Source organism: Elephantulus edwardii, unplaced genomic scaffold (genome assembly GCF_000299155.1).
Source record: "Elephantulus edwardii isolate Elephantulus edwardi_28Jun2011 unplaced genomic scaffold, EleEdw1.0 scaffold00121, whole genome shotgun sequence".
Classification (NCBI taxonomy): Eukaryota; Metazoa; Chordata; class Mammalia; order Macroscelidea; family Macroscelididae; genus Elephantulus; species Elephantulus edwardii.
Window position 1 is genome coordinate 1,128,605 of NW_006399871.1, and position 22,627 is coordinate 1,151,231.

Genomic DNA, 22,627 nt, shown 5'->3' on the forward strand with positions numbered 1-22,627 from the left:
GGTACACCATGACAACAATGGTAGAAGACCCAGGAAAATATCCAGTGAACTTAGGCTGGAACTCTCAGGCTCCAGCCAAACCAGAGCCTCACTTGGGCTTTCCTTTGGCTGGGGTGTCCTTGCCCTTTCCTGTCCTCTCCAAGGCACTTGGCTCAGAGTTTCATCCTCAACCCCCAGGGGAGGCAAGCCCTTCCCATCAGAGAGCTAGGGTCCCTGGGATGTCAATGGCACTGACCTCAGTCTCCCCACCCTTGGGGGCTTCTGGGACAGCCTTGCTGGCAGGGGTGACAGGTTCAGTCCTCCGCGCCCCACTCTTTGCTTTAGGAGTCCCAGGGGTTGGGGTAGTCTCTGGAGGTGGCTTCGGCATGGGCTCAGCTTTAGCTGGGACCCCAGCCTTCTTCTCCTGGGCACTGCTTGGGGTCCTGCTGGGCTCAGAGACCCTGGGGGGCTTGGCCTGGGGGCTGGCCTTGGCAGGCAGGGGGCTGGTCTTGGTGGGCAGGGGCCCTGCTGGTTGGCCCAGCCCAGGTGGCCCCTTCTGTTTTGGAGGGGCTGTTCCAGCTGCACGGTGAGGGGCCCCTACAGGGGGCTGCTGTGAGGCGAGCATGGGCAGTGGGGTGGGCTCCCCCAGGCTGCCCTCCAGCAATCGCTTAGTTTGGCAGTTCAGACAGAGCCACTCGGTTTTCTGCAAAGAAACAAGAGAAAGGTTGATGAAAATCGCAAAGTGCTTGAGAACACTGACATGACTGTGATGGATTAAATGGTATTCCCAAATCTCTGTGTCATAAATCCTCACCCCCTGATTTGTGAATACAGTCCTATTTGGAATTTTTTTATGTTAATGAGGTCATGTCAGGGTTGGATTTCTGAGGTACAGTGAAACCTATGAGAGGTGGAATTGAACACCAGGAGCCAAGTCTAAGATGCACCACCCCAGCTGCCCATGCAGGTGAGGAGATCCAGGAATCCAAGTGTCCTGAATGGGTGACACTCAAGAGTAGACCCGAGGCTGGCAGGGGCATGTCCCCCAGGAGCCTCCTCTAGGGTGGGGGCTCATCCCCAGAAGAATCTGAAGCACTGGCCTGGCCACAGGAAGGGTAGACAGAGGAGTTACAGTGAAGCTCAGAGCAGGAGTCTAGCCCCACTGACACCCATGCCTGCTCTCACCCTGTGCCTCAGCATTCCTGGAATCTTTCTGGGTTTCCACCAGGAGCTCTGCCATCAGGATAGGCCATTATGGGAATCATGGGACCCCAGAAGGTCACAGAAGCAGGGAATAGAGAGAATCGGTGGCCCTTGACTCTGCTACTACTCGGTACCTGTCCTAGGGCTCAAGCCAGATCGTAGCCACTTGGCAGAGCCTTGGAATCCTGGTACCCTCCTGGTGAATCACACCCAGCCTGGCATCTTCAAACCATTATGGCAGATGCCAAGTCAATGATCCACCAGGGCTTCCTGCCCAGAGATCTACATGCCACATCTCTGCCCTCAGCTCTGGCAGACCTTGGCTGAAGCAGGTAGCAGGACCTTGGTGTGTCAGGGCCTTGAGACACTGGAGCTCCTGCTCTGCCCCAAGTCCCAGCCCTGCACCCAGGTTCAGAATGATAGGGTCCAGTTGTGCATATGGAGTTCTTCAGAGGCCCTGCAGCACTAGCCCTGTTTCTTGCAGGGCCCAGCTCTGACATCATTGAGGACTCCCTTAGAGCTTATCTGATGCTCTAGGTGTGTCCCACATGAATGCCAGTGAGCCTCAGAGGTGCTGGTATGATACATAATTAGAAGCCAAGAGAGATTCTTTTTATCCTGAAAATGAGCAAACAGTCCCCTTCTTTAGTCCTAAGATGAGCCAGATGGGGTTAGAATCTGAGCACAGATAAGGGGTGAAACAATGCTTCTCAGATGCAACTCAGATACTCCATATTGCCACCCAAGTTAGGCCTCTTTTGGGTGCTGGTCACCTGCCATGGACTACCCTGGAGACCTTGATCAGCCTGTAGAAGCCATCCTAGAAGCAAGAATCCAAATGGGCCATGGGGATCTTAAGAGGGGTTCAAGTTGAAGGAGGTCTGGGCAGAAGAGGCTGACCTGATGCCAACTTCTCAGAGCCAGCCTTTGCATGAGGCTGCTTATCTGAGCCCAGAGGCCCAGTCCTCAGCCAAGCATGGTCTCCTGTGATCACAAGCTGCCCAGGGCTGTGCTCTTTTGAATATTTGCTCGCAGAGACAGCCAGCCTGCTAGAGGCTGCGAGTTGGCCCTCCTGCTCCTGGCTCAGCTCTAGCAGGCATCAAGGCAGGGAAGGCAGGCGGGCGGAGGCATGTGAGGCAGGAGCTAAAAATAAACACCTGACCTGGCTGCTGAAGGCTCTTCCTCAGCCCTCCTTAGCCCAGGGCTGCAGAGAACTGGGGCTGTGGCTACAGCAGTGCCAGTTTTGATGGGTGCTGTTTGGTTTGGCTGAAGACCCCATAGACCCTCTCCTTACACCATATCCTGGGCACTCCTGCCAGCTGCTCCTCCATTGTAGGGTTCCACTCTAGTGGCGAGATATATTTAAGTTCTACTTTTTTTTTAAATTAAGATATATTTCATAAACCAGGGGAGCTCTGGTGGCCTAGTGGCAAGAAGCTGCACTGCAATCCCAGAGAGATGTGGTTCGATTCCACCAGATGCTTTGCTGGAGAAGGAGGGGCCGTCTCCTCCTGTACCAGTCAGATCCAATTTGATGGTACACACAGAGAAAATAATAATAATAATAATAATAATAAGATATATTTCATAAACCATAAAATTTACCTATTAAAAATGTACAATTTAATGTTTATTTTATATTTTAGTATATATACAGGGTGTGCAAGCATCATCAGCAATTCTAGAACATTTTTATCTTTCCAAAGATAAAAAGATATGAAGATCTTTCTTCATATCTACTAGCAGTCACTTCCCATTTTCAACCATAGTCCTTGGCAACATTTTCCAATTTGTGTCTCCATGGATTTGCCTTATCTGGATAGTTCATCTGAGAGGGACCCTTTAGCATGTTTCCAAGGTTTATCCATGCTGTAGGATTTTCCAGAATTTCACTCCTTTTTATGGGTGAGCCACATTTGAGGGGCTAGAACATAGGGCTGGCTCATTCATTTCCTTGGTCTTTCACTCACTTGTTTACTCATTCACTTCTTCACTTTACTGTGTTGTTGACTCACTCACTCACTCACTTGCACAATCTCTCATACTCTTGCTCATCCATCCCAGGCCAGCTCTGGACTTGGAGCAGCCATTTGCCTGCTTTCCTCTCACCTTGCTCCCTTCAGCTGTGGGCAGGGGATGGTCTAGGACCTGGCAGCAGGCAATGGGAAAGCTCTGATCACTACTGCCTCACCTCCCACTCGCCAGCTCCATTCTGAGTACAGAAAGGTATGACTCCACCAGTAACACCATCCTGATCCTGTGACCACCTGCTGGGCTCTACAACACCTCCAGTCACACTGCCAGACCAGGGGGAAGGGAATGAGTGCTTCAGAGACAAGAAGAGCCAAGGTAAAGGGCCCAAGACTCAGACGCTGGACCAAGGGCAGAGCCCCGATTGTGCTGCTGCCCCTCTATAAACCCACCTTGCCCCTCACTGTCCCCTGACATGCCCAAGTTTCTAGGTCTCTGTTTCCCATACACGGAATCCTTCCAGCATCCCAAATGTGCACCCTTGTGTCTGAGTTGTGCTCCTTTCAGGCCCCGGCATCAAACATGCTCATTCTCTGTGGTATCCTTTCTAAGGCTATGAATTTACACAACAACCAAGGGTCAGTGGAGACTCTTCTTTTCTCATACTCTTTTAGGACATTCTGGTTCCAATTACTTGCTCAAGGGCTCTCTGTGTATTGGAGCTCACATGAAATCTGAGGTGCACCATCTTACCCGGCTCCCACAGGAACCCAAGAGGGGATATTATTGCCCCCACTACATGGGGAGGGCATTAGCTCAGCCTCGCCCCACATGTCACATGTGCAAAGCCCTAGGGAGTACTGACATCTCAAAGGCACAACTGGAAGTCTGGAAATTATAATAAGATAAGAAACTGGCGATGTTATTTTAACAATTCCAAATTGTACTAATTTCTTCACAAACTATTTTGAACTGAAAGCCAATTAAAAATTAAGCCAAAGGGTGCTATTATCCTTCAAAAGAGATAAATAGGTAAAAAATTTTGGAATCAACAACTCTTAATTATAAAATGACTCACTAAATAACACTATGGTTCTTTTTTCAGGGGAAGTCTCATAGGAAAAAGAGATCCAGTTCTGCTGACTACTCTATTCTCCTGTCTGGCCTAGAAAGAGGGCAAAAGGTCTTGACAGCCCAGACAAGTTGGGGAAAATGTCAAACCTGTCAACTCAGTGGCTGGCTCTGACCTAACAACAGGAAGTCTAATGAGCCTGTGGAGAGATACGAATCGGGGTGCCCCTAGTATGTCCACTCCTGAACTCCCCTCAGTCAAGTAGGTATGGGGAGGGGCAGCCAGGGCAGAACTGACCTCTAGAATCTAAGGAAGATCTTGCTGTGCTGACCTCCCAAGGTGTCTGCAGACCTGCTGAGAAGTCAGGGACCCTGAATCAGGAACTGAGTTGGACACAGGGAAGCCCAGAACTGTCCAGAACTCCAAGTGGTCACTCACAGAACTGAGATCACAGGAGGCCACAGGTTAAGGGCCTCAGTGAAGAAGAGCAACATCAACCACCAACCCCTCTCTGCTAGCCCTTCAGAAGACCCGAGGCAGGAAGAGCTAAGAGGAGGTTTTGGTCATTATGTAGGTGATGGAAAACAGGGTTTAGACTAGGGCTGTGGCCATAGGAGAGAAGAGGAGCCAAAGGCGTGTGATGGTGGGAGGCAGAAAGTAGGATTCGGTTTAAGCAGTGGCTGTTAAGGTGGGAGTGGAGGAGTTGAGGATGATTTCAGGCCACTGGATTCAGTCTCTGACGGTGGATGGTGGTACAACCTCTGTGGTGGAGACCATGGTACACCATTTCTTCTCCAGGAGCAGCCAAAGGCCCTCTGGGTAGAGCAATATTCATAAAGAGGAAGTCAGAGAAGCAAGGCCATTCTGACTGCTGTTAGGACAAGCAAGTGGAAAAATAGAGGGCCCTGAGGTGACAGGAGTGGGTCAGCCATCAGCTCTGTTTTCAGAGATGAGCTGGCCAAGTGAATGTGTCAGACCCTAAGGAAGCAAGGCTATTCTGGCTAAGAAGACAGCAAGCAGTGAGGCAGAACATGAAGACAACGGGACACAGTAGGGGCTGGGGTGGGGGTTAGTGCTGGCTACAGAGGGACAGAAGTTCCAAGGTTCATAAAGGCCGGAGCCAAAGTGATTAGAGGCTTAGGTCAGAATCCAGATGCCTCATCCTGAGTTTGCACAAGACTGAAATGTTTCTGTTTCAGCCGAATCAGCATTTCCCTGTAGCTTGGCCCAGGGGCTGCCAAGAGAAGCTGTCAGAAACATTTATGCTCTGGACAGGGACAGTTTCCCCCTTTCCTCTCTGTACCTCCTCTTTAATGAGGGAAAGCGGACCAGGAGGCCTCCTGGGCATGAGGCTCCTCCAGGCTGGGCCAGCTCAGCAGTCCAGCAGAGCTCACAGCCCCTCTGCATCAGGTACCCTACCCAGCTGGCAGTGAGCTTAGGCCTGGCAGTCTCTGGGACGGCAGCCATCTAGGGTACGACTGACCCTGTGGTGATTCCACTGGTGCCTCTCTACATCTAGGCAGAAAGACTAGCTGCTCCCCAGTTAACCTCTGAAACCAAGGCTTAGTGAAGAGGCCATGTGGGACCTGAAGGGCAGCATCGCATGAGGTCACCTGTCCTGCTTAGGGCTGCCCTTCCCTAAAGCACATTGAAAAATATGGTAGCGAAATCAGTCCTCACCAAACTAGGTGGTTTCTATGATGGCTTCCATGAGGCTCAAGGTAAATCAAGACAAGGTGTCATGGAGGTAATGGTGACACATGCTCGCCCTTCCATGCGGGGTCACTGGTGCTCTACATCTCACACCCCCATCCAGAGGGATGATGCCTGTGTGCAGGAGGCAGGGGTCCTGGCTCAGTCATTTCCTGACACGATACTGCTGGGAAACACATTCACCTGCCAAGATGACCCAAACTCAAACTCCACAGGCAGTCCAGGGAAAGGAATATAACTGGCTGTGCCAACGCAGTTACAGTTGGGTTCATATGGGCAGGAGGAGAGAAAGTGAGGGCAGTGGGAGAGGGAGAACAACCGTTAGGCCCAGTCTGGATATGATCTGCCAACTTCACATCCTCTGAGCCTCCAGGCTGAGCTCTGAGCTATCCGAGAACATGGCAACCCCTGTTCCCTTGTGCTTAGCTCTGACACAGTGTCCTGTGTTGTTCCTAAAACCAGGACTGCAGAGACTGGTCCCAAGTTCAGCTCTCTGTCAAACTTTCCTGTAAGTGAGAGGAACACCTATAAGCATTTCCACAAGTAACTGCAAGGGGGCGCCCAGCCCAACCAGAGGGAAGTAAGCAGACCAGAGGCTGTGGTTCTGACAAGCCGATTTCAATACTGATGACCTCGGAAGAGCTCATGCTGGTGGTCTCAGACACTGCTTGTTGCTTCTACCACACTGGCAATGGCTAGGCGGAAGCCTAGGTGGTGTTGTGGCCTGTTCCTCTGTGAAAACTCTGAGAAAGCACCCCCATCCTGGCCTGGGCATCAGACATATGGAAGCATGGCCTTCTGCCTCACAGTCTTTCATCCCCCAACCACAGTCACTCCTGCTCCAAGTGTCACTGCATGAGGACACTGCAGTGCCTCAAGTTCTTCCTACTTGAGCAAAGAAGACTGGCATTGTCCACTGGGGCCACGGCCATGGTAGCCAGGGGAGGCCAGCTGAAGGCCACTAGGCTCTGGGCCCAGCTTCAGTATAAAGGCCAGCCAGTCAGTCAGAGGCAGTGAGCACTGCTGTCCCAGCCTTCACTGGGCCAGTTAATTCTCAAAGTGGAAGGAGTAGTGTGCCCTCTAATGTCCTTCCGATACATGGCTGTGGGTAGGGACAGGAAAGGAAGAGCAATCCTTCTGCTGTGTCAATACCTGGACACCCTTGCTCCCGCTGCGGACCCAGATCTCCCCAGCTTTTCCCAGCTCCTGTGACCCCAATTTCCCCAAGTTTCTCACAAAGGCCTGAGGGAACATGCTTGGCCCAGCTTTCTTACCTCTACCAGGTGGGGTGTTGGGTTGAAGCCACACAGGTTGCACACCTGGAGCTTGCAGGTGGTGCAGGTGTTATAGTTGGCTGGGCCCTTGCTGCCCACGTTGAGCTCGGCTTGGCACAGTGGGCAGGTGGCTTTTTCCTTCGGCATGGCCTTTGGCTTGGCAGCGGCCTTGGATGCTGCCTGCTGTTCTGCTTTGCCATGCTTTGGACTGCTAGTCCCCCCAGTTTTTGCCAGGGCTCCAGGCCCTGATCCAGGACCTGTTCTAGCTCCAGGCTCAGTTTTGGCTCCAGGTACTGGCCCAGGACCGGGCCCAGAGCCCGGGGGTCTTGAACCAGCCTCCTTGCTGGCATCACTGAAGATGATCTTGGGTTGCCCCTTGCTAGGGCTAGGCTGACCGTGGGAGTCAGCCTCAGGCTGCACAGACATGAGGGTGCTCGCCTGGGTCAGCAGCGACGCACCGAGGCCAAAGAGCTTTCCGGTGAGACCCTCCTGTGTCTGCTCAGCAGCACCAGACCCAGAGGGCACTGCAGTGGCACTTTTGGCCGGGGGCTCTCCTGCAGGTGGCCTGGGCTCAGCTGTGGAAGGCTTGGTGGGGAGAGAGGGCTGAGGAGACACCCTCCCCACCTCGAGAGGGGCAGCTGGTTGGCCAGGCCCCAGCACTGAGGCTGCCCTGGCTGGCTCAGCCTGGTGCGGGCTTGGTTGTGGGCCTCCTTGGCCCTGCAATCTCTCTGGCTCTCCCTTCCCCAGGGGCTGCTTGGCTGGGGAGTGGGCAGGTGACAGAGCTGGGGAGTGCAGCTGCTGCTGGCTCTTGGAGCGAGGCGCAGTGGTCATGTCCATCCCCAGCGCCCTCTGCATCTGGCAGTTCAGACAGAGCCACTCCTTCACCTGAGGAGAGAAGACTGTGGTCAGCAGGGTGGCTGTGCGCATGGCAGCCAGGGCTGGCTCCTAGCGCCAGCAGGAGCACCACATTCACTTAGGTGTTGCTGGGTTTCCAGAGGACAAGGGGCCAGAGGGGCTGAAAAGAGCAGCTTCCAGGTGTGTGGCAGCCCAGATACAGTCCCACACTCTCTCTCAACCACAACCCCATCACCTTTCAGATCTTCATGTTCCAGAGCACGCTCCACTGCGGCCCCAGATCCATCATTCCATACCTGTATATCCTGCTTCACCAACCCACACTCTCATCCTCCTGCTTATAAAACTCAAACTCATTGCCACTGGGTTGGAGCTGACCCTCCAGTGTGTTCCCTGTAACATCACACAGGAGGAGCCTGCCCATCTTTCTCCTGTGGAGCCAGAGAGGCTCAGTCTTTGGGTTGGCAGTGAAATTCCCTGTGGATAAGAGCCTTCTATTGGGTCACTCTCTCCGCTTGTCCCCTCAGGCTATTTCCACGCAGAAGCCAGAGTAATTTTTAAAATAGAAATCAGGAAACAGAGCATGGTTGGATTTTGCAAAAACCTGAATGAGAACGCCACCAAATTGAGGACCCTAGCCCAATATATAATGGGTAATCAAGAAAAGTTTTTAAAAAAATAAATAGGGGAAGGGTAAAAGGTGGGAGAGGAGGGCATGGAGGATAAAAAGAAACTAAGATTCTCAGTGGAGTCTAGCTATGGAGACAAGATATATATGGAAAAAACCCATGAGCAAAACAATGTAAGGTCGGTGACCGATGTGCGCAGAACAAAACAAACCCCCACGCCCCAGGTTAAGGAAGGCAGTTTTAAGAAAATGGGATAAAACCTGTGCCTTCAGAACAAACAAAACATTTATTTGTGATTGTTGTTATGTGCCATGGAGTCGGATCCGACACGGAGCTGATCCTCCAGGAGACTACCCATCCGCCTCCCTCAGAGCAGCTGGTGGATTTGAACTGAGTGCTGGGCAAAGTGGAGGGATAGCGCAGGAGGGGAAGACCCTCTATGAGGTGGATTGATTCAGTGACTGGGGTAATCGGGATGGGTGTGTCGGAGGCAATGAGATTGGCACAGGATAGAGCAGGGTTTGGGACTGTTGTACATAGGGTTGCTATGAGTCGTAAATGACTCGACGGCACATAACAACAACAACAACAAACCTTTGAGATTGCAATATACTTCCTTACCACTAGGCCACCAGAGCTGTGCCATTTTCCTGCATCATCTATCCCTTCTTGCATACAGTGACTCAAGCTAGGCCTTTCATTGATTGCAGTTAGTGGTTTAGGGACAGGCATGTGTCCTTACAAACAGGGAAAATCCAAGTCTTCCCAGGTGATCTGGATGGTAAATGAACAGAAGAGAAAAGGTTCTTAATCCCCTTTTGGATTGCTAGTCTGAAGGATATAGCCTTAGAGTGGTCTTTTTCCCCCCAGCAGGCAGAGAAATAGTGATTGTGGTACATAGATCGCAGGAAGTGAAGTCATGAAAGGCAGAGAGGATTTGACAACTTCATTTCACTCCTGCACTCAGGGGTGTCTTGAGTCTGTCCTTGGTGAGCACCCAAGTGTGGCAAGAACCACATAGGGCCTGCTCAGAGTGTATCCATTTTTTCCCCTTAACTGTAGAGAAAATTAGGGTTTGAAAGGGCTTAGTGACATACCCTTGGGGTTACCTGCCCTATGATTACCCCAACCCTGGTAGCCCTGCTCACTCTAATTGACAGCCTGTGCAACCCGGAGCCTAGTGCTCTCTATGCTGAGGATTGTAGTCTCTGTAGCTCAGGCCGCTCAGCTTCATACACATCAGTCTGTGGGTCTAGAAGTTGCCCTTGCTTTTAGAGTTGGCCTTGCTTTTTTTTCGATTTTGCTAGTGTTTTGCAGGAGTGAATTCCAGACAAAGCAGGATGCTTCAAAGACCAAGGCCAGTTCTAGAGGCCCCAGGCAGTGATGCCACAGTACTCAGAAGTCACCCTGATGCTTTTTAAGACCCAAGACTACTTTGTCCACATTCAGAAAGAGCGAACTACAGGGGTGTATAATTTCTGTCCCTGACACTCAGTCAGTGACCTCTTTAGAAAGGTCATTCTTGGGATGGGAGAAGAGGGGTTCACCCTCAGTAGAGTGGGAGTTCCCAAGCACAGGCTGCTTTGCTCATCCTGAGAGGGATCCTGGGAAGGAAAATGTTTGCCATAAAGGGAAGCCCATCTTCATAAGACTCAGTTCTTACAGCAGGTGCCAGGCCCACACCCAAGGCATGTCCTGAGGTGGGACTTTCTGAGAAGGGGTATCTGGTGGTAAGACTTCAAGATGACCCTCCTTTGGGTTCTAGACAGGACCAAACAAGGACATATGCTAAAACTCCTGTACTCGCCAGCAGAACCTTCCCTTCCACATCACAGGCTTTGTCACAGGCGCCTCACCTAAAATAGAACCTCTCCAAGAAACGGCTGAAACACCCCTCAGTGACTCATCGCCCAGATGGGTGCAGCTATTTCTATCCAGCCTCTTCCAGACGAGGCTGAGGAGCCATGACCGCACCCTTTACTACCTTCCCCCACTCCAGGCTCAGGTGCAGGCATGTGGGCCTGGCATGTCAGGCCACCTAACGAGGACACTGGGTGAGGAGTCTTGGCACCCAGCAAGAATTCCTCCTCTAGGTTCCCAGGAGCTTACTGAGAGGAGCTTGATCAGCCTCTTCCTCCCTACTTTAAGGTCCTCCATCTGTGCTGGGTTGCCTGATAGTCAGGGAGAGAAATGGCTTTGCACCTTTGGCCTGCCTGCCCTCCTTGGCTAGGTATCACTGGATATCCTGAGGTAGACCCCCTTGGCCCTGGGACCTGCCATAGCCAGAGTTTTTCTTAGCCACAAACTGAGAAGAGTCTTTCCCAAGGGGCTAAGCCCAGAAGACTCCCTGTGGCTTCTTGGCACCCTCCAAGTCACAGCCCACCTGAGTCAGGGATAGCAGTCCTCTAATAATGTAACAGAAAACTTCCATTAGGGACCTGCTGAGCAGTGTCTTGAATTTTGACCTGGCACATGGCCAGGAGATGTGCAGGCTATCAACCACAGGTCTTATTTATGTCTCCAGAAGTCAAAGCTGAGTTCCTCCCAAGCAAAAAGCTCTGCCAGACCTTGACTTTAGTCAAGCTGACCATTCTTGCTAGCACAGAAACCTATCCTTCCACCTCAGAGGGCCAGTGGGACCTCCATGGACATATATGAGCACCAGTCCAGTGGAGGCTTGACAGCAATAAAGACAAGAAGGCTCGGGATATATAGATATATATATATATATATATATATATATATATATATATATGCGCGCGCCAGGCTGAAGTACACTTGGCATGAGGGCATCACCAGGAAGGCAGGGCCTTGTACGCTCTGTGATTCTGCAGGGATCTTTCTCCTCAGAAGAACTTTCCCCAGTCATTTGCATCTTATACGAAATTTTCAGTGTACAGAGGGCAGCTAAGGTGGCACTTTCCCCCAAAGATCCGGAGGTCTAGGCACCAGGCTAAGAACTCTGAACCACAAGTTGAATGAGCAGCTATGGCTGCCAGGTGAGGCCACTCCCTGCTGCTCCCTTGGTTGGGCCCTGGAGCAGGAAGGAGGGTGGGGGAAATTCTGGAAGGGGCTTTTACATCTCTGTTGGGTCACTGAGGTCTGCCACTTCTGTCTCAGTCTTGAAGGGTGTGAGCTAGTCTTGCTTGCCACATCTAAGGATACTCGCTGCCCAGGGAGTCTTCACCTGCTCACAGCAGGAGGCCCTCCGAGGGTCCCCAGCAGTGACATGTCCTCTTCCTGTCCCAGATCCCCACTAGGGAGGAGGAGGCATGTGGACTACACTTAGCTCTCTTTGCTGCTGAGAGCCCCAGCTCTCTCTCGGAGTGCAGGCATTCGGCGTTGTCAGGTCACTGTGCACTGACATCATGCCTGATGGTGCATTCATGCTTTCCATTTTGGTGCCAAGTGGAAGCATCAGAGAAACAGCTCATAAAGGCGCCCTCCCTGCTTTGCCAAATCCAGGAGCTTCTTTTAGGGCTCACTGACCAGCTTGACTCCAGGCTTTGCCAGGTTATGAGTGACTGGTCTGGTCTGCCCAGGAGGCACAGAACCCAGGGCTGGTTCCTCACATTCCTCCCAGTACCTGACTTATCACATGCCTCATTCTCCTCTAGCTTCCCAGGTCAATGCTCCAGCCTCTGGACTTCGAGCCCTGTATAGACCTCCCACCTTCTGAGCCTCTGCTTTGGCGGTCCCTCTGCATTTATATGCTTTCCCATCCTGCTGAGTCTATCTATTGTTAAATGCTAGACTGACTCCTCTGAGCTCTCATCCTTGCACCCAACTGCATCTCTACCTCCAAATAATTGAATAGGCAGCAGGCATGTGGGCTTCACTGTACATTAACTTGTGCTTGCCAACCTGACACCCTCCACTTCCCTGCCTTCTGGCTTAAAGGATGGGCCTGCTTCTTATTTCTTAAAGAGAAAACACATCATAGGAGAAGTCCTCCAAATTCAGGCTCTGTATTCTACCTCTTTGGGGTCTGGCTCTTCAATCACACTCCATTTCTTACACCCCTGGGTATCTCCTTCCTCTCAAAACTTAGACAGGTGTTGTAACCATCCTTTCTGGTGTATACACTTCCCTAGCTACTGTCTGCACTCCCTCCTTCCCTTCTCAGCCAAGCTTCTCATAGATGAACCTCAAAAGCGCTGGAGCTGAGTGAAAAAAAGCCTTACATAGAGCATGCATTCTCTATGATTCTATTTCTATAAAGATCTAGAACAGGCAAAATTCATCTATGGTTGATAAAAATCAGAGCAGTGGTTGTCTCTGAGCTTCAGAGGACTTTCTGAGGTGACAAGGATGTTTTCTATCTTGAGAGAGGGGTTTGTCTGACGCAGATCCATGCTTTTGCCAAAGCTCACAAGATACCACTCATTCGAAGCTCATTATATATATAAATTTTGCAAAAACATTAAATGCTGGACTCTAATTAGCATTAGTGGTAAGTATACTAATACTTCTAACATCTTTTGAAATTGACCAGGTAAATGAGATTGATGGATAGATGGACAGACAGAGGGATGGCTGAGCAGGGGGAAGGAGATTTATGATAAAGATTGGAGAGTTACTTGATTGTGAATCCAGGTAGTTGATTTGTGAGTGTTCCCTGCACAATTCTTTCAACTCTCTTACATGTTTAAAATGCTTTATAATAAAATGTTGGGTACCAGAGTTGTCTACTCACCTGGTTGTATACTGTGTTGCTCCACCCCAGAAAGGCATCAGGAGCTCCTTTATGGGCTCTCAGCAGCTGACCCCCATGCCCACCCTAGGACACTCTCCTGTCCTGGTCTCAATGGCTCTCCATTTCTCCTCTTCTTTGCTGGTCCTCTGCCACTAACATTGCTGGGTTCTTTTTGGTGCTGGGAGGCCCAAATACTGACGCTATCTCAGCTCTGTCCATTTCTCTTCCTGGGGTACTATTATGAATTGAGTTGTATCCTCCCCCCAAAAAAGTGTTAGAATCTTAATTCCCATACCTGTGGATGTAATCTTGTTTGGGTAGAGAATTTTATTTGTTATGCTAATAAGGCCATATCAGCATAGAAAAAATGCAAACTCCCTACCTTCCAGCTAATTCCACTTCCACTGGGTTTCCAAGGCTGCAAATCTTAATGGGAGACATCTTTCTGCCATGGAGTGGATCTGAACCAGTCTGGCTTTTTGATTAGCAGTGCAATTCACCACCAGAGCTCCATTATTAGTCTGGGTGTGACACTTATGAATGATATAAAGAGAGGACAGACTCTGAGACGTGCAAGGGCAAGAAGCGCTATCTGCAGACCACACAGAGGCCGATGGGTTTATAAGCTCAAGAATCCTAAAGACTGTCAGCTACTTGAGGTAGAAATAGAAAAGGTAGGACATTACAGTCACATATATAATTTGGACTTCCAGCCTCTTAAACTGGAAGAAATTAAATCTCTTCTTTTTTTAAGCCACCCACTTGTGGTATTTCTGTTACAGTAGCGCTAAGAAATGAAGACAGGCCCCTTAAATGTCAGTGTATGCTTGCAAATCCCACATGTAGCCCAGACCTGTCTGATGTGAGCTAGGGTCTTAGATTTGTCAGTCTATTGGGCACCACCACTCATTTGTCTCATAGGCACCTCTGACTTGACATGGCTCAAACAAAGATTTTCCCTCTCTAGTCCTTGGAGAGGGATGCCATGATGAGATGGATTGATTCAGTGACTGGGGCAACGGGGGTAGGTATGTCGGAGATGGTGAGATTGGCACAGGATAGGGCAGAGTTTAGGGCTGTTGTACACAGGGTCACTATGAGTCACAGGCAACTCAATGGCACATAACAACAACAACAATAAGAAGTCCTTATCCTCAAGTCCAAGTCTTTCCCCAAACTTGTCTGTTTAGCCTCCAGGTATATCATGAATTTGTTTTGATTCTCTACTGCCTTCTTATCCCATCCCTGGCCCTGCTGGCCCTTGGTCCTTATCCCTGCCCATTATGGGCTGTTTGCCAGGTAATATTCAGAAGGTTATTTTCATTTTTTTTAAATAGAGATGCCATTTCAATAATTTTTATATAATTCAGGTATAATAATTATATTCACCATGTTTTGTAACCATCCAGATGGTGTTTTCAAGTGCACATCTGGCTTCACTACCACCTTCCAAAACCTTAAGACTACATTTAACCACCCCAGCCAGCCCAAGGGGACCTCCGTGTCCTCTGGTCCTGGCTTGTGGCTACCCTGCAGCCCTGACCTTTCCTTGCTCTCTTGCTCTCACTTCAGCCAGGTTTGTTCCTCAGCACTGCTTTGCCTCCATCGTCTCTTATCTCCTCATATCTTGCTGCCTAAAATCTGCGCCTCAGAGGAGGCCCTGAGAGGCCTGTCACGTCAAGCCCCCAGCCTTCCTCCTCAGGTTTGTGTCTCTGTAGCTCTGCAGAGTCTAGATGTGCTTCAGGTCTGGTGGGTTCTCCAGGGTCTAGTGCTGTTCTTGGCTATCACAGGGGTTCAAAAGGTATTGCAGAGGGAAGGCAGGATGGAAAAGAGGGAGAGGCCACTCTTTTATGAAGCAAATACAAGCAAGCCTACCAAGGCAAAAAGAGAACTAAACAAATAGTTGTTGCTAGATGCCATGGAGGTGTTTTCTAACTCCCGGTAACCCATGTGTCAGAGTAGAGCGCCACAGGTTCCTTAAGCTATATTCTTTCCCGAAATTGGACTTCCTCCGGAAGAACGTCTGAGTGTTCAAACCAGCAATCTTCAGCATCAAGTGCTTAACCATCACACCACCAGGGTGCCTTAAATAAAAAGTAGAAAAGGCAAAATCAACCGTTCACTTTAATGAGCTTCCTTTTCCCCTGCCTCTGGCTTTCTCTGTAAATAACCTCCTTTTCCTCCCTTCTCACCTCTTGTACTTTCTTCCCCAGCTGCCCCCCCCCACACATTTTATTTCTTTTTTCCTCCTCTGTCTCCATTTTTTCTTTCTCTTTTCATTTTTCTCCCTGGGGCTTTCACATATAGAAGCAAGTGAATAAAATTTTTTTATATGAGTCAAATTTCCTATTTTCTGCTCTGAATTAATTTTACTTTCGGTCTTAGAGAACTTTACAGTCTCTTTCACGGTTCAATGGAGCTCTGGTAGCAAAGTCCCTAGGGAGTTGTGCTGCTGACCCAAAATCCAAACTTGATTTATAACATTGGAAAATCTGCTGGGGGATCAGCAGCGAGTCGGTTCCGTCTTGATGGCGTTGAGCTGAGTTACTTCCTAGCTGAAGCTCATTATCTGAGGAATCCTGCTTTGAAGCAGCCCCCACGTCGACAAGGTCGCCTCTGCTGAGTGGAGCACCAGTGGATCCAGTCATCATCCTACTGTGTTTCCAGCAAAGTGACTGAAGGTCTTATTGCTGAGGGGTGGGAACTAAGAGTGGGGTTGGCTGCCTTAGGACTAAGTAAATCTTGGGGGACATTTTCCTACTGACTTGGGGGATTTGTTGAGGTGGCTACTGCAAGGCAAATTACCCACAGGCTAAATATATGTGAGGAGGGAGAAAGGCTTCCCAAAGCGCCTGCCACCTGGCGATCAACTTCCATTTTGTTTGAGAATAGGAGGGAGGCCCCGGCACAGGTACACACACCCCTTCCTGCACCTAGCAAGGAGGATATCGTCTCTCCTCAGCCCAGCATCAGCCCCATGTCCCTCTAGCACCTGCTTCTCACTCCTCTTTGGCCCAGGCAGTAGTGTGGCCAGGAAAGAGCAGAGTGGAAGGGGCGAGGCCGGTGGCAACTGTGGCGGAATCCAGGCTGCACTGGCAGCACCACCCCCGGACCATCTGGTGCCCCTGCCCTTGCAGGGAAGGAGTGGGATGCAGGCAGAAGAGGAAAGGCGCAGAGCCATCGCATCGTCTCCCTTTTTCTCCACGCCACCCACCCTGCTGAACTGCCTTGGTCTGAGCCTTGCCGCTGGGGAGCAGGGAGAAGCGCACTAGGTTAAGGACTTAGCTTGCTCTTAGCAAATCTTAGAGCAGGTGAGGGAAGACCACACTCACTCTCTGTAGTCTTTTTCGAGAAGTGTGTAAACGATTCTGACTAAAGCAAGGAAGGTGGGCTGCAGCGGGATGCCCGGACCTGGAGGGGATATATAGTGGCAGCCCTGCCATTCCCTGCCTAGGCACAGCCTCACTTCAGATGGTGCCCTGGGAGGACTCAAGGATCTGACTTAAGGAGTCAGCCTTCCCCCTGCACAGCATGTCGAACAACTTTGTCGTTTCCTGGTAAGTGCAGATTCAAACTGAAGGAGTTCCAGGTCAGGATGTGCTGCTGGACTACTCTCCACTCAGCTATGGTCATGCCTTGTCTCCTACCACCAGCTAGCAGAACAGAAGCCTGATGAGCGTAACAGGGGCCTCCTACCCACTTGACCTAGGGGCAGGTCCAAAGAAAAGCCACTGAAGACTAGAGTGGAAGCCAGCTGAGCTGTGCAGGCATGGGGCATCAGCAAAGCACTGAGACCAATCTCTGAACTCCTGTTTCTCTTCTAGGAACAGGAAAGTTTGTCCAAGAAGCCACATCCAGAGAGAGGAAAGGAGACCACCTTCTTGCCTTCATCCCATCATTGGGCACTAAATGGACTTAAATGTCAATGGCCAGACCCACCACACCTGGCAAAGTATCCTCACAGGGAGAGGGTCTCTTCCACATGGTAGGAAACACCTGGACCCATGGGGAAACTCTCAGGGTTTTACTCCAGTTTAAAATATGTTCAGTAATTCATTTGCTGTGAGTGCAGGAATGGCTAAGTCCAGGAAGTAAAAGCTTCTACTGAGAAGAGTGGCTGGACAGTCCTAACTGTGCCATAACAGCAAAACCAGACTGGGAATGAGGAAGGTGAGGCTGGGAGTCCCCAGTGCGAAAACTGGAGATCTTGTCTCTGGTTTGGGGTTTGTCGCCCTAGAATGATTCAGAAGAAGTCAAGACTTTTCAAAATTCTCTAACCTCTCCTGTGCAAACAAAGAGTGTTCCTTCCCCCATTCTCCATGTCGCCTCTTTGGTCTCAGTTAGTAGAAACCCAGAAAAGTGCATGGCACGAGAAGCTTGGGCCTTGGCCTACCAGCCAGAAAAAGCCGTGATTCCAGATCTCAGATACTGCATGTGTCAGAAGAGACTAGACTATTCTACCTGTGGGTGATTCTTATTGCTAGGCTGCTTTCTGCTCTGCAGGAACCAGCTAAAGTCATCTGACACTGAGAGACAGGAGGTGGTCCTGGTGACCACCAGCCCAGCAGGGCTAAGGTTTTGCTCTCCTCTCTGCTCATTTGTTCTCAGGTAGCCTTTGACGCAACAAGTCTGTCACAACCTAATCGAGTTTGTAACTTGAGTTAAAAACGTCAGCTCGGGGAGCTCTGGTGGCCTAGTGGTAAGGAGCTGCAACTAAAATCCCAGAGGCGCACGGTTCAAATCCACCAGATGCTCTGCTGGGGAAGGAGGGACAATCTCCTCCTGTACCAGTCAGATCTGATTTGACGGTACACTCACACAAAAAAAATAAAATAAAAATAAAAAAAACAAAACAAAACGTCAGCTAGTGATTTTCCACTTGTGACACACACAACAAGGTCCCATTTCCTATGGTCACAATTCTAAAGACCTAAGAAGAGCTTTATCAATCATCTCATCAGGCCCTGGAACCCTCTTAGTTCGGCCTTCTCCCGTCCTTGCTGTACTCCTCCCTCTAGTCTAGTGGGAGGCTGAGAAGCAATGTAATCTGCTGACAGGCGCCCAGGAGGTCTTAGTGACTGGACACAGGAGCCCAGGGCTCACCAGTATTATCACACTGGCAGTTTCAGGTACTCCCCGAGACATTCCATCCAGGATGTTCCCCAGAGGCCAATGTCTGTACCACATCTGTTCTGGGACTGGCGGCATCCCCACTCTCACCCATTCTAGGTAGGCTACTCCTGGGAAGTGAGAAGCCAAAAAAGGAAGTGAGTGCCTGAGTTCAATTTTCTGGGAGAGGTTACTCTTCCAGAATCCTGTCACTCACACACTTTTGCTTTTAGTGTCAGCCTCTTACACATGCCTAGAGTGTTAAGCCAGGCAGAAGCTCAGTCTGGAAACTAAGGCAAGCTTAGAAACCCCCTTTTGAAGTCAAGTAGGAGCATGTTTACTGAGAGGTGGTCAAGGAGGATGTGGTCTGATCAGGTAGGTGCTTGACAAAACCTGTGTTTCCTTAGCACCTGGAAATATGCACAGGGAGGCAAATCTTCTCTTGGTATAATCACAAAGGACAACTTCTCAAGCTTGAAAAGGAAGCTTTTCCATACCCTCAAGTAATGTACCAAGGATTGTTTGTCTTTGATAGGAAAACCACTGAAAGAAAAGGTTCAATCTGGAGGCTCTAGCACAAAGGGCATCCACTGGATGAGGATCTGGAGAATAGGCTAAGCTGGCATTTCCCAAACTGGGTGGCTCCTAAAGTGATCTGTGAATGCGAGTCCTGAAAAACTCTTGGCTACAGCCATTTCTTAGAGTTCTGTATGTTAAAGACCCTGAGAAGGCTCACAAAAATAAACCATTTAATTTGTTCAGCTCAGTATTTTCCTAAAGTACTTGGCTGAAAGACCTGCTCTCTTCACCAAACACTGTGAATCTGCAGTAAGTTTGGGGCCCTCCTTTCCTCCTGGCCCTGAGCCTTAGCTTCCTCTCAACACAATGAGGCAGATGGACCGAGTGTCTCCAAGGCCCTCCCACTCTGCTGTTCTTCTAGGCACAGCCAAAATGGCTCTCTTCCCACCTCACTGAAGGGCTTGGGCTTGGGCGAGGCTGGAGGCAGAGCCTGCAGTGTGGCAAGGACCAGATGCTCGCCAAGAGATGATGCTACCCTGTGTGACTTCCCTTTGCCCTTCGCCCACCCAATCCTGAGCTCTCCAGATCCTGCAGTTTGAAGAAGCATCTCAGAGATGCTGGAGCGGAGAAATGGTGGGACTAACCACAAGACAGGGCCAGCATCCCACAGCAGCATGGACGTCCTGCTGAGCCTTCCTGGTCCAGTGAAGCCCAGTGCTTCTGACTTCTCACTGGCAGAAACACACAGGTGAGCTTCCCTGGCCTCACCACACTTTCCTTCTAAGTACTGAACAACAAACACCTAACTGATCAGTGTAGGGATGGGCCTGTTTCTAATCACAGATGCAATCATCACAAGCCTGCACGCCTCCTCAGAAAGCCCCCACATTCCAGGAGCAACTCCAAAGCACTGAGTCATCTCCCCACACCAACAGCTCCTTCCTCGGAATCTAACACTTACCTCTTGCAAATCACACATCCCACACCCACAGCACACCTCATGTCACAAATAGACCCCGACCTGCGAATAATTATTCTCACTCTCCCCCACCCCCGTGGTCCATGCAACTCCTGCTGTCGTGGATCACTGAGGTGGCTGTGCTGTCACAGGAGTCGGCCCCCTCCGTCCTGCCTGAGGGCAGAGTCCTGGGGATGGGAGGAAAGGGAGGAAGGTGAAAGATCCAGTGACTTCTATGGATCAACCCTGAAGAGAGATAGGAAGTCAGCAAACCTTGCTCAGTTTACGTTAATGGCAGCTGATGTGCTCAGACTTGGAGATCCCAGGGTTTAGGTCACCAAAGAGAGCTTCCAGGGGCTCGGCTAAGTGTCCCACAGCAACACAAAGCATCCTAACAAATCCAGGATGGGGCTATTACTCAGGTTCCATGGGCACAAGGGAGGCCAGTCTTCTGGACATAGCTCTACAGTGGTCTGTTGGTGAATGCAGAGCACTGCCAGCCTAGGTGAATGCTTTTCTTGGCCCTGGCCCAGGCCTCTACCTTAAGGCCATCTCTCTGGGGATGGACTGCTCTGTTTCCTCATGCAAACAGGAAATAAGGGCAAAATATCTTCCCATAGCCCTGCTGGAAGGAAATGTGTTTCTTCCCCCTTAAATCTTGTTTTCTTCATCAGCATCCCTCTCTAACAGCCCACAGTTGGGGACAGTGGTGGGCCTAGGTCATTCCAGCTGCTCATGGCTCTCTTTCTCATGGAAAAGTGGCTCATATTATTGCCTCTGGCCCGGTACAAAGCCATTTATCCCAAGCTGAACTTAGACCAAGTGAAAAAGCATCATCTAGTTGCTTTCTGGGGTCAGGCTTTGTCCTCTACTGTCCACAACTTGGAGCTGGTGACCAAGGAAAATGACCAGGAAAGTACAGAGTTGGTGGAAAAGGCGAAGGGTACCAGGAGATATGTGGTGGGATGGTGGGGCGGTTGGGGAGGTGGGGAGCGGCGCAGAGGGTGGTTACCTGGGTGAGGTGAGGATTGGGGTTGAACCCGCACTGGTTGCAGACCTTGTTGTGACACTGGGTGCAGGTGTTGAAGTTTGGCTGGCTGGGAGTCGACGTGAGGTCCGAGGTCTTGCATATGGGACACAGGGTGCTGCTAGGAAGGGGGGCGATCTGGGGGACGGAGTAGGGTGATGTGGGGGTGCTGCCTCTGTCCGGTGACACTGATGGGGACCGCCCTGATCTCTGTGTCCTGCTGTCTACCTGCAGCGTCCTGCGGGGGCCATCAGCCTCCTGGCCTGCTGGGCCCTGTGCCCTCATCTCCCGAGGGCTCCCATGGCCAGGAGCAGTAGCAGGAGCCTGCTTCGGGGATGGAGAAGCTGCTCTCTGGCTACCCGGGGGCTCCTTGGGGTCCAGTCTCCCGGAAACGCTGAAATGACATTGAAAAATGACTGTGCGTTAGAGATACACCTTAGAGAAAGAGGCTCCTCATTCCCAGAGGTACCACTGTACCAACCATTTGCTGAGCCTTGACAAGTGTCTCTCACGCGAAGCCCTGGCACTAGGCCACTTGGCAGAACTATGAGTGCCCCTTTCCATATCTTGAGAAAATGCAGGTTCTGAGTTAGTAAATACAAGATTGTGTATTTGTAAGAAGTTTCCAGATGATGCCTCTACTGTAGACCATGAAGTTCATGTTGAGCAGCAAGGCTTTAAAGTTACACATTCAAAACATCTCATTTGCTTGCTCACTCCCTACTGTTAAATCAGAACTGACTTGTAGCTGATCCTCCACAGGGCTTTTGGAGGCTGACAATCACATGGGAGGAGACTGGCCATCTTTCTCCTGCTGAGCTGCTGGCGAATTAGAAATCATCAGAGGTGCCTGTCCCCTTTGGGCTTGCAGCACAACTACCTGTCAACTACGCCACCAGAGTCCTTCCAGAAACACCTAGGACGAGCTCTGGTGGCCCACTGGTAAGAAGCTTCATTGCAATCCCAATGGTATGTGGTTCAGATCCACCAGCTGTTCTGCGAGAGAAAGGATGGGCAAGCTCTTCCCATGTGATTTACTGCCTCTGAAAACCTGCTGGAGGGTCAGCTATGGGTTGGTTCCAACTCAAGGGCACACAACAACAGGTGATCTTAAAAATGGTGATGCCCAGATCATACCCTAGGTAAACTACATCAGAATCTGAGAAGGTGGAACTTGGCATCAGTACTTTTTTCTCCTCGATTGAGGCCAACATGCAGGTCAAGTTCAGAACCAATGTCCAGGAAGGTCTGTTCCAAATCTAATTCGTCCTTCTCATAGGCTGACCCAAAAAAGTTGGGACTGGGGTACATCACAATGCCTAGTTAATGCTGTCCCCAAGAGGGGGCCTACTAAGGCACAACCTGATGGCTCAGAGAAAACACATTAAGATGTGATAAACTGCTAGCTACTTTCCTGCTAACACAAGAGCCCTGAGACGCAGCACTTGAGGAGCCACCAAGAGTTTAGCGTGCTTCATCTACCTCCACCCAACCTGGCAGGGCTGCAAAGGAGCCAGCCGAGCTGGATAGCCTGATGCGGCAGATGGCACATCGTCAGGCTGAAACCCAATTCCCTTACATTCTTTCTCTTCTTAGTTCAATTCTGCCAGTTTTCCTTTTTT

The 22,627-nt window shown here is 50.4% G+C and overlaps 1 protein-coding gene across 1 annotated transcript in view; it reads right to left on the reverse strand.

Annotated features, from left to right (window-relative positions):
- BSN (bassoon presynaptic cytomatrix protein) overlaps positions 1-22,627 on the reverse strand; it is a 105,207-nt gene that overhangs the window by 14,284 nt on the left and 68,296 nt on the right. Inside the window, exons 2-4 of the mRNA XM_006893013.1 lie at positions 20,991-21,399; positions 7,213-8,097; positions 236-682 (exon numbers count right to left, since the gene is read on the reverse strand). Coding sequence (XP_006893075.1) covers positions 236-682; positions 7,213-8,097; positions 20,991-21,399 — 1,741 coding nt within the window. The remainder of the gene's footprint in view (positions 1-235; positions 683-7,212; positions 8,098-20,990; positions 21,400-22,627) is intronic.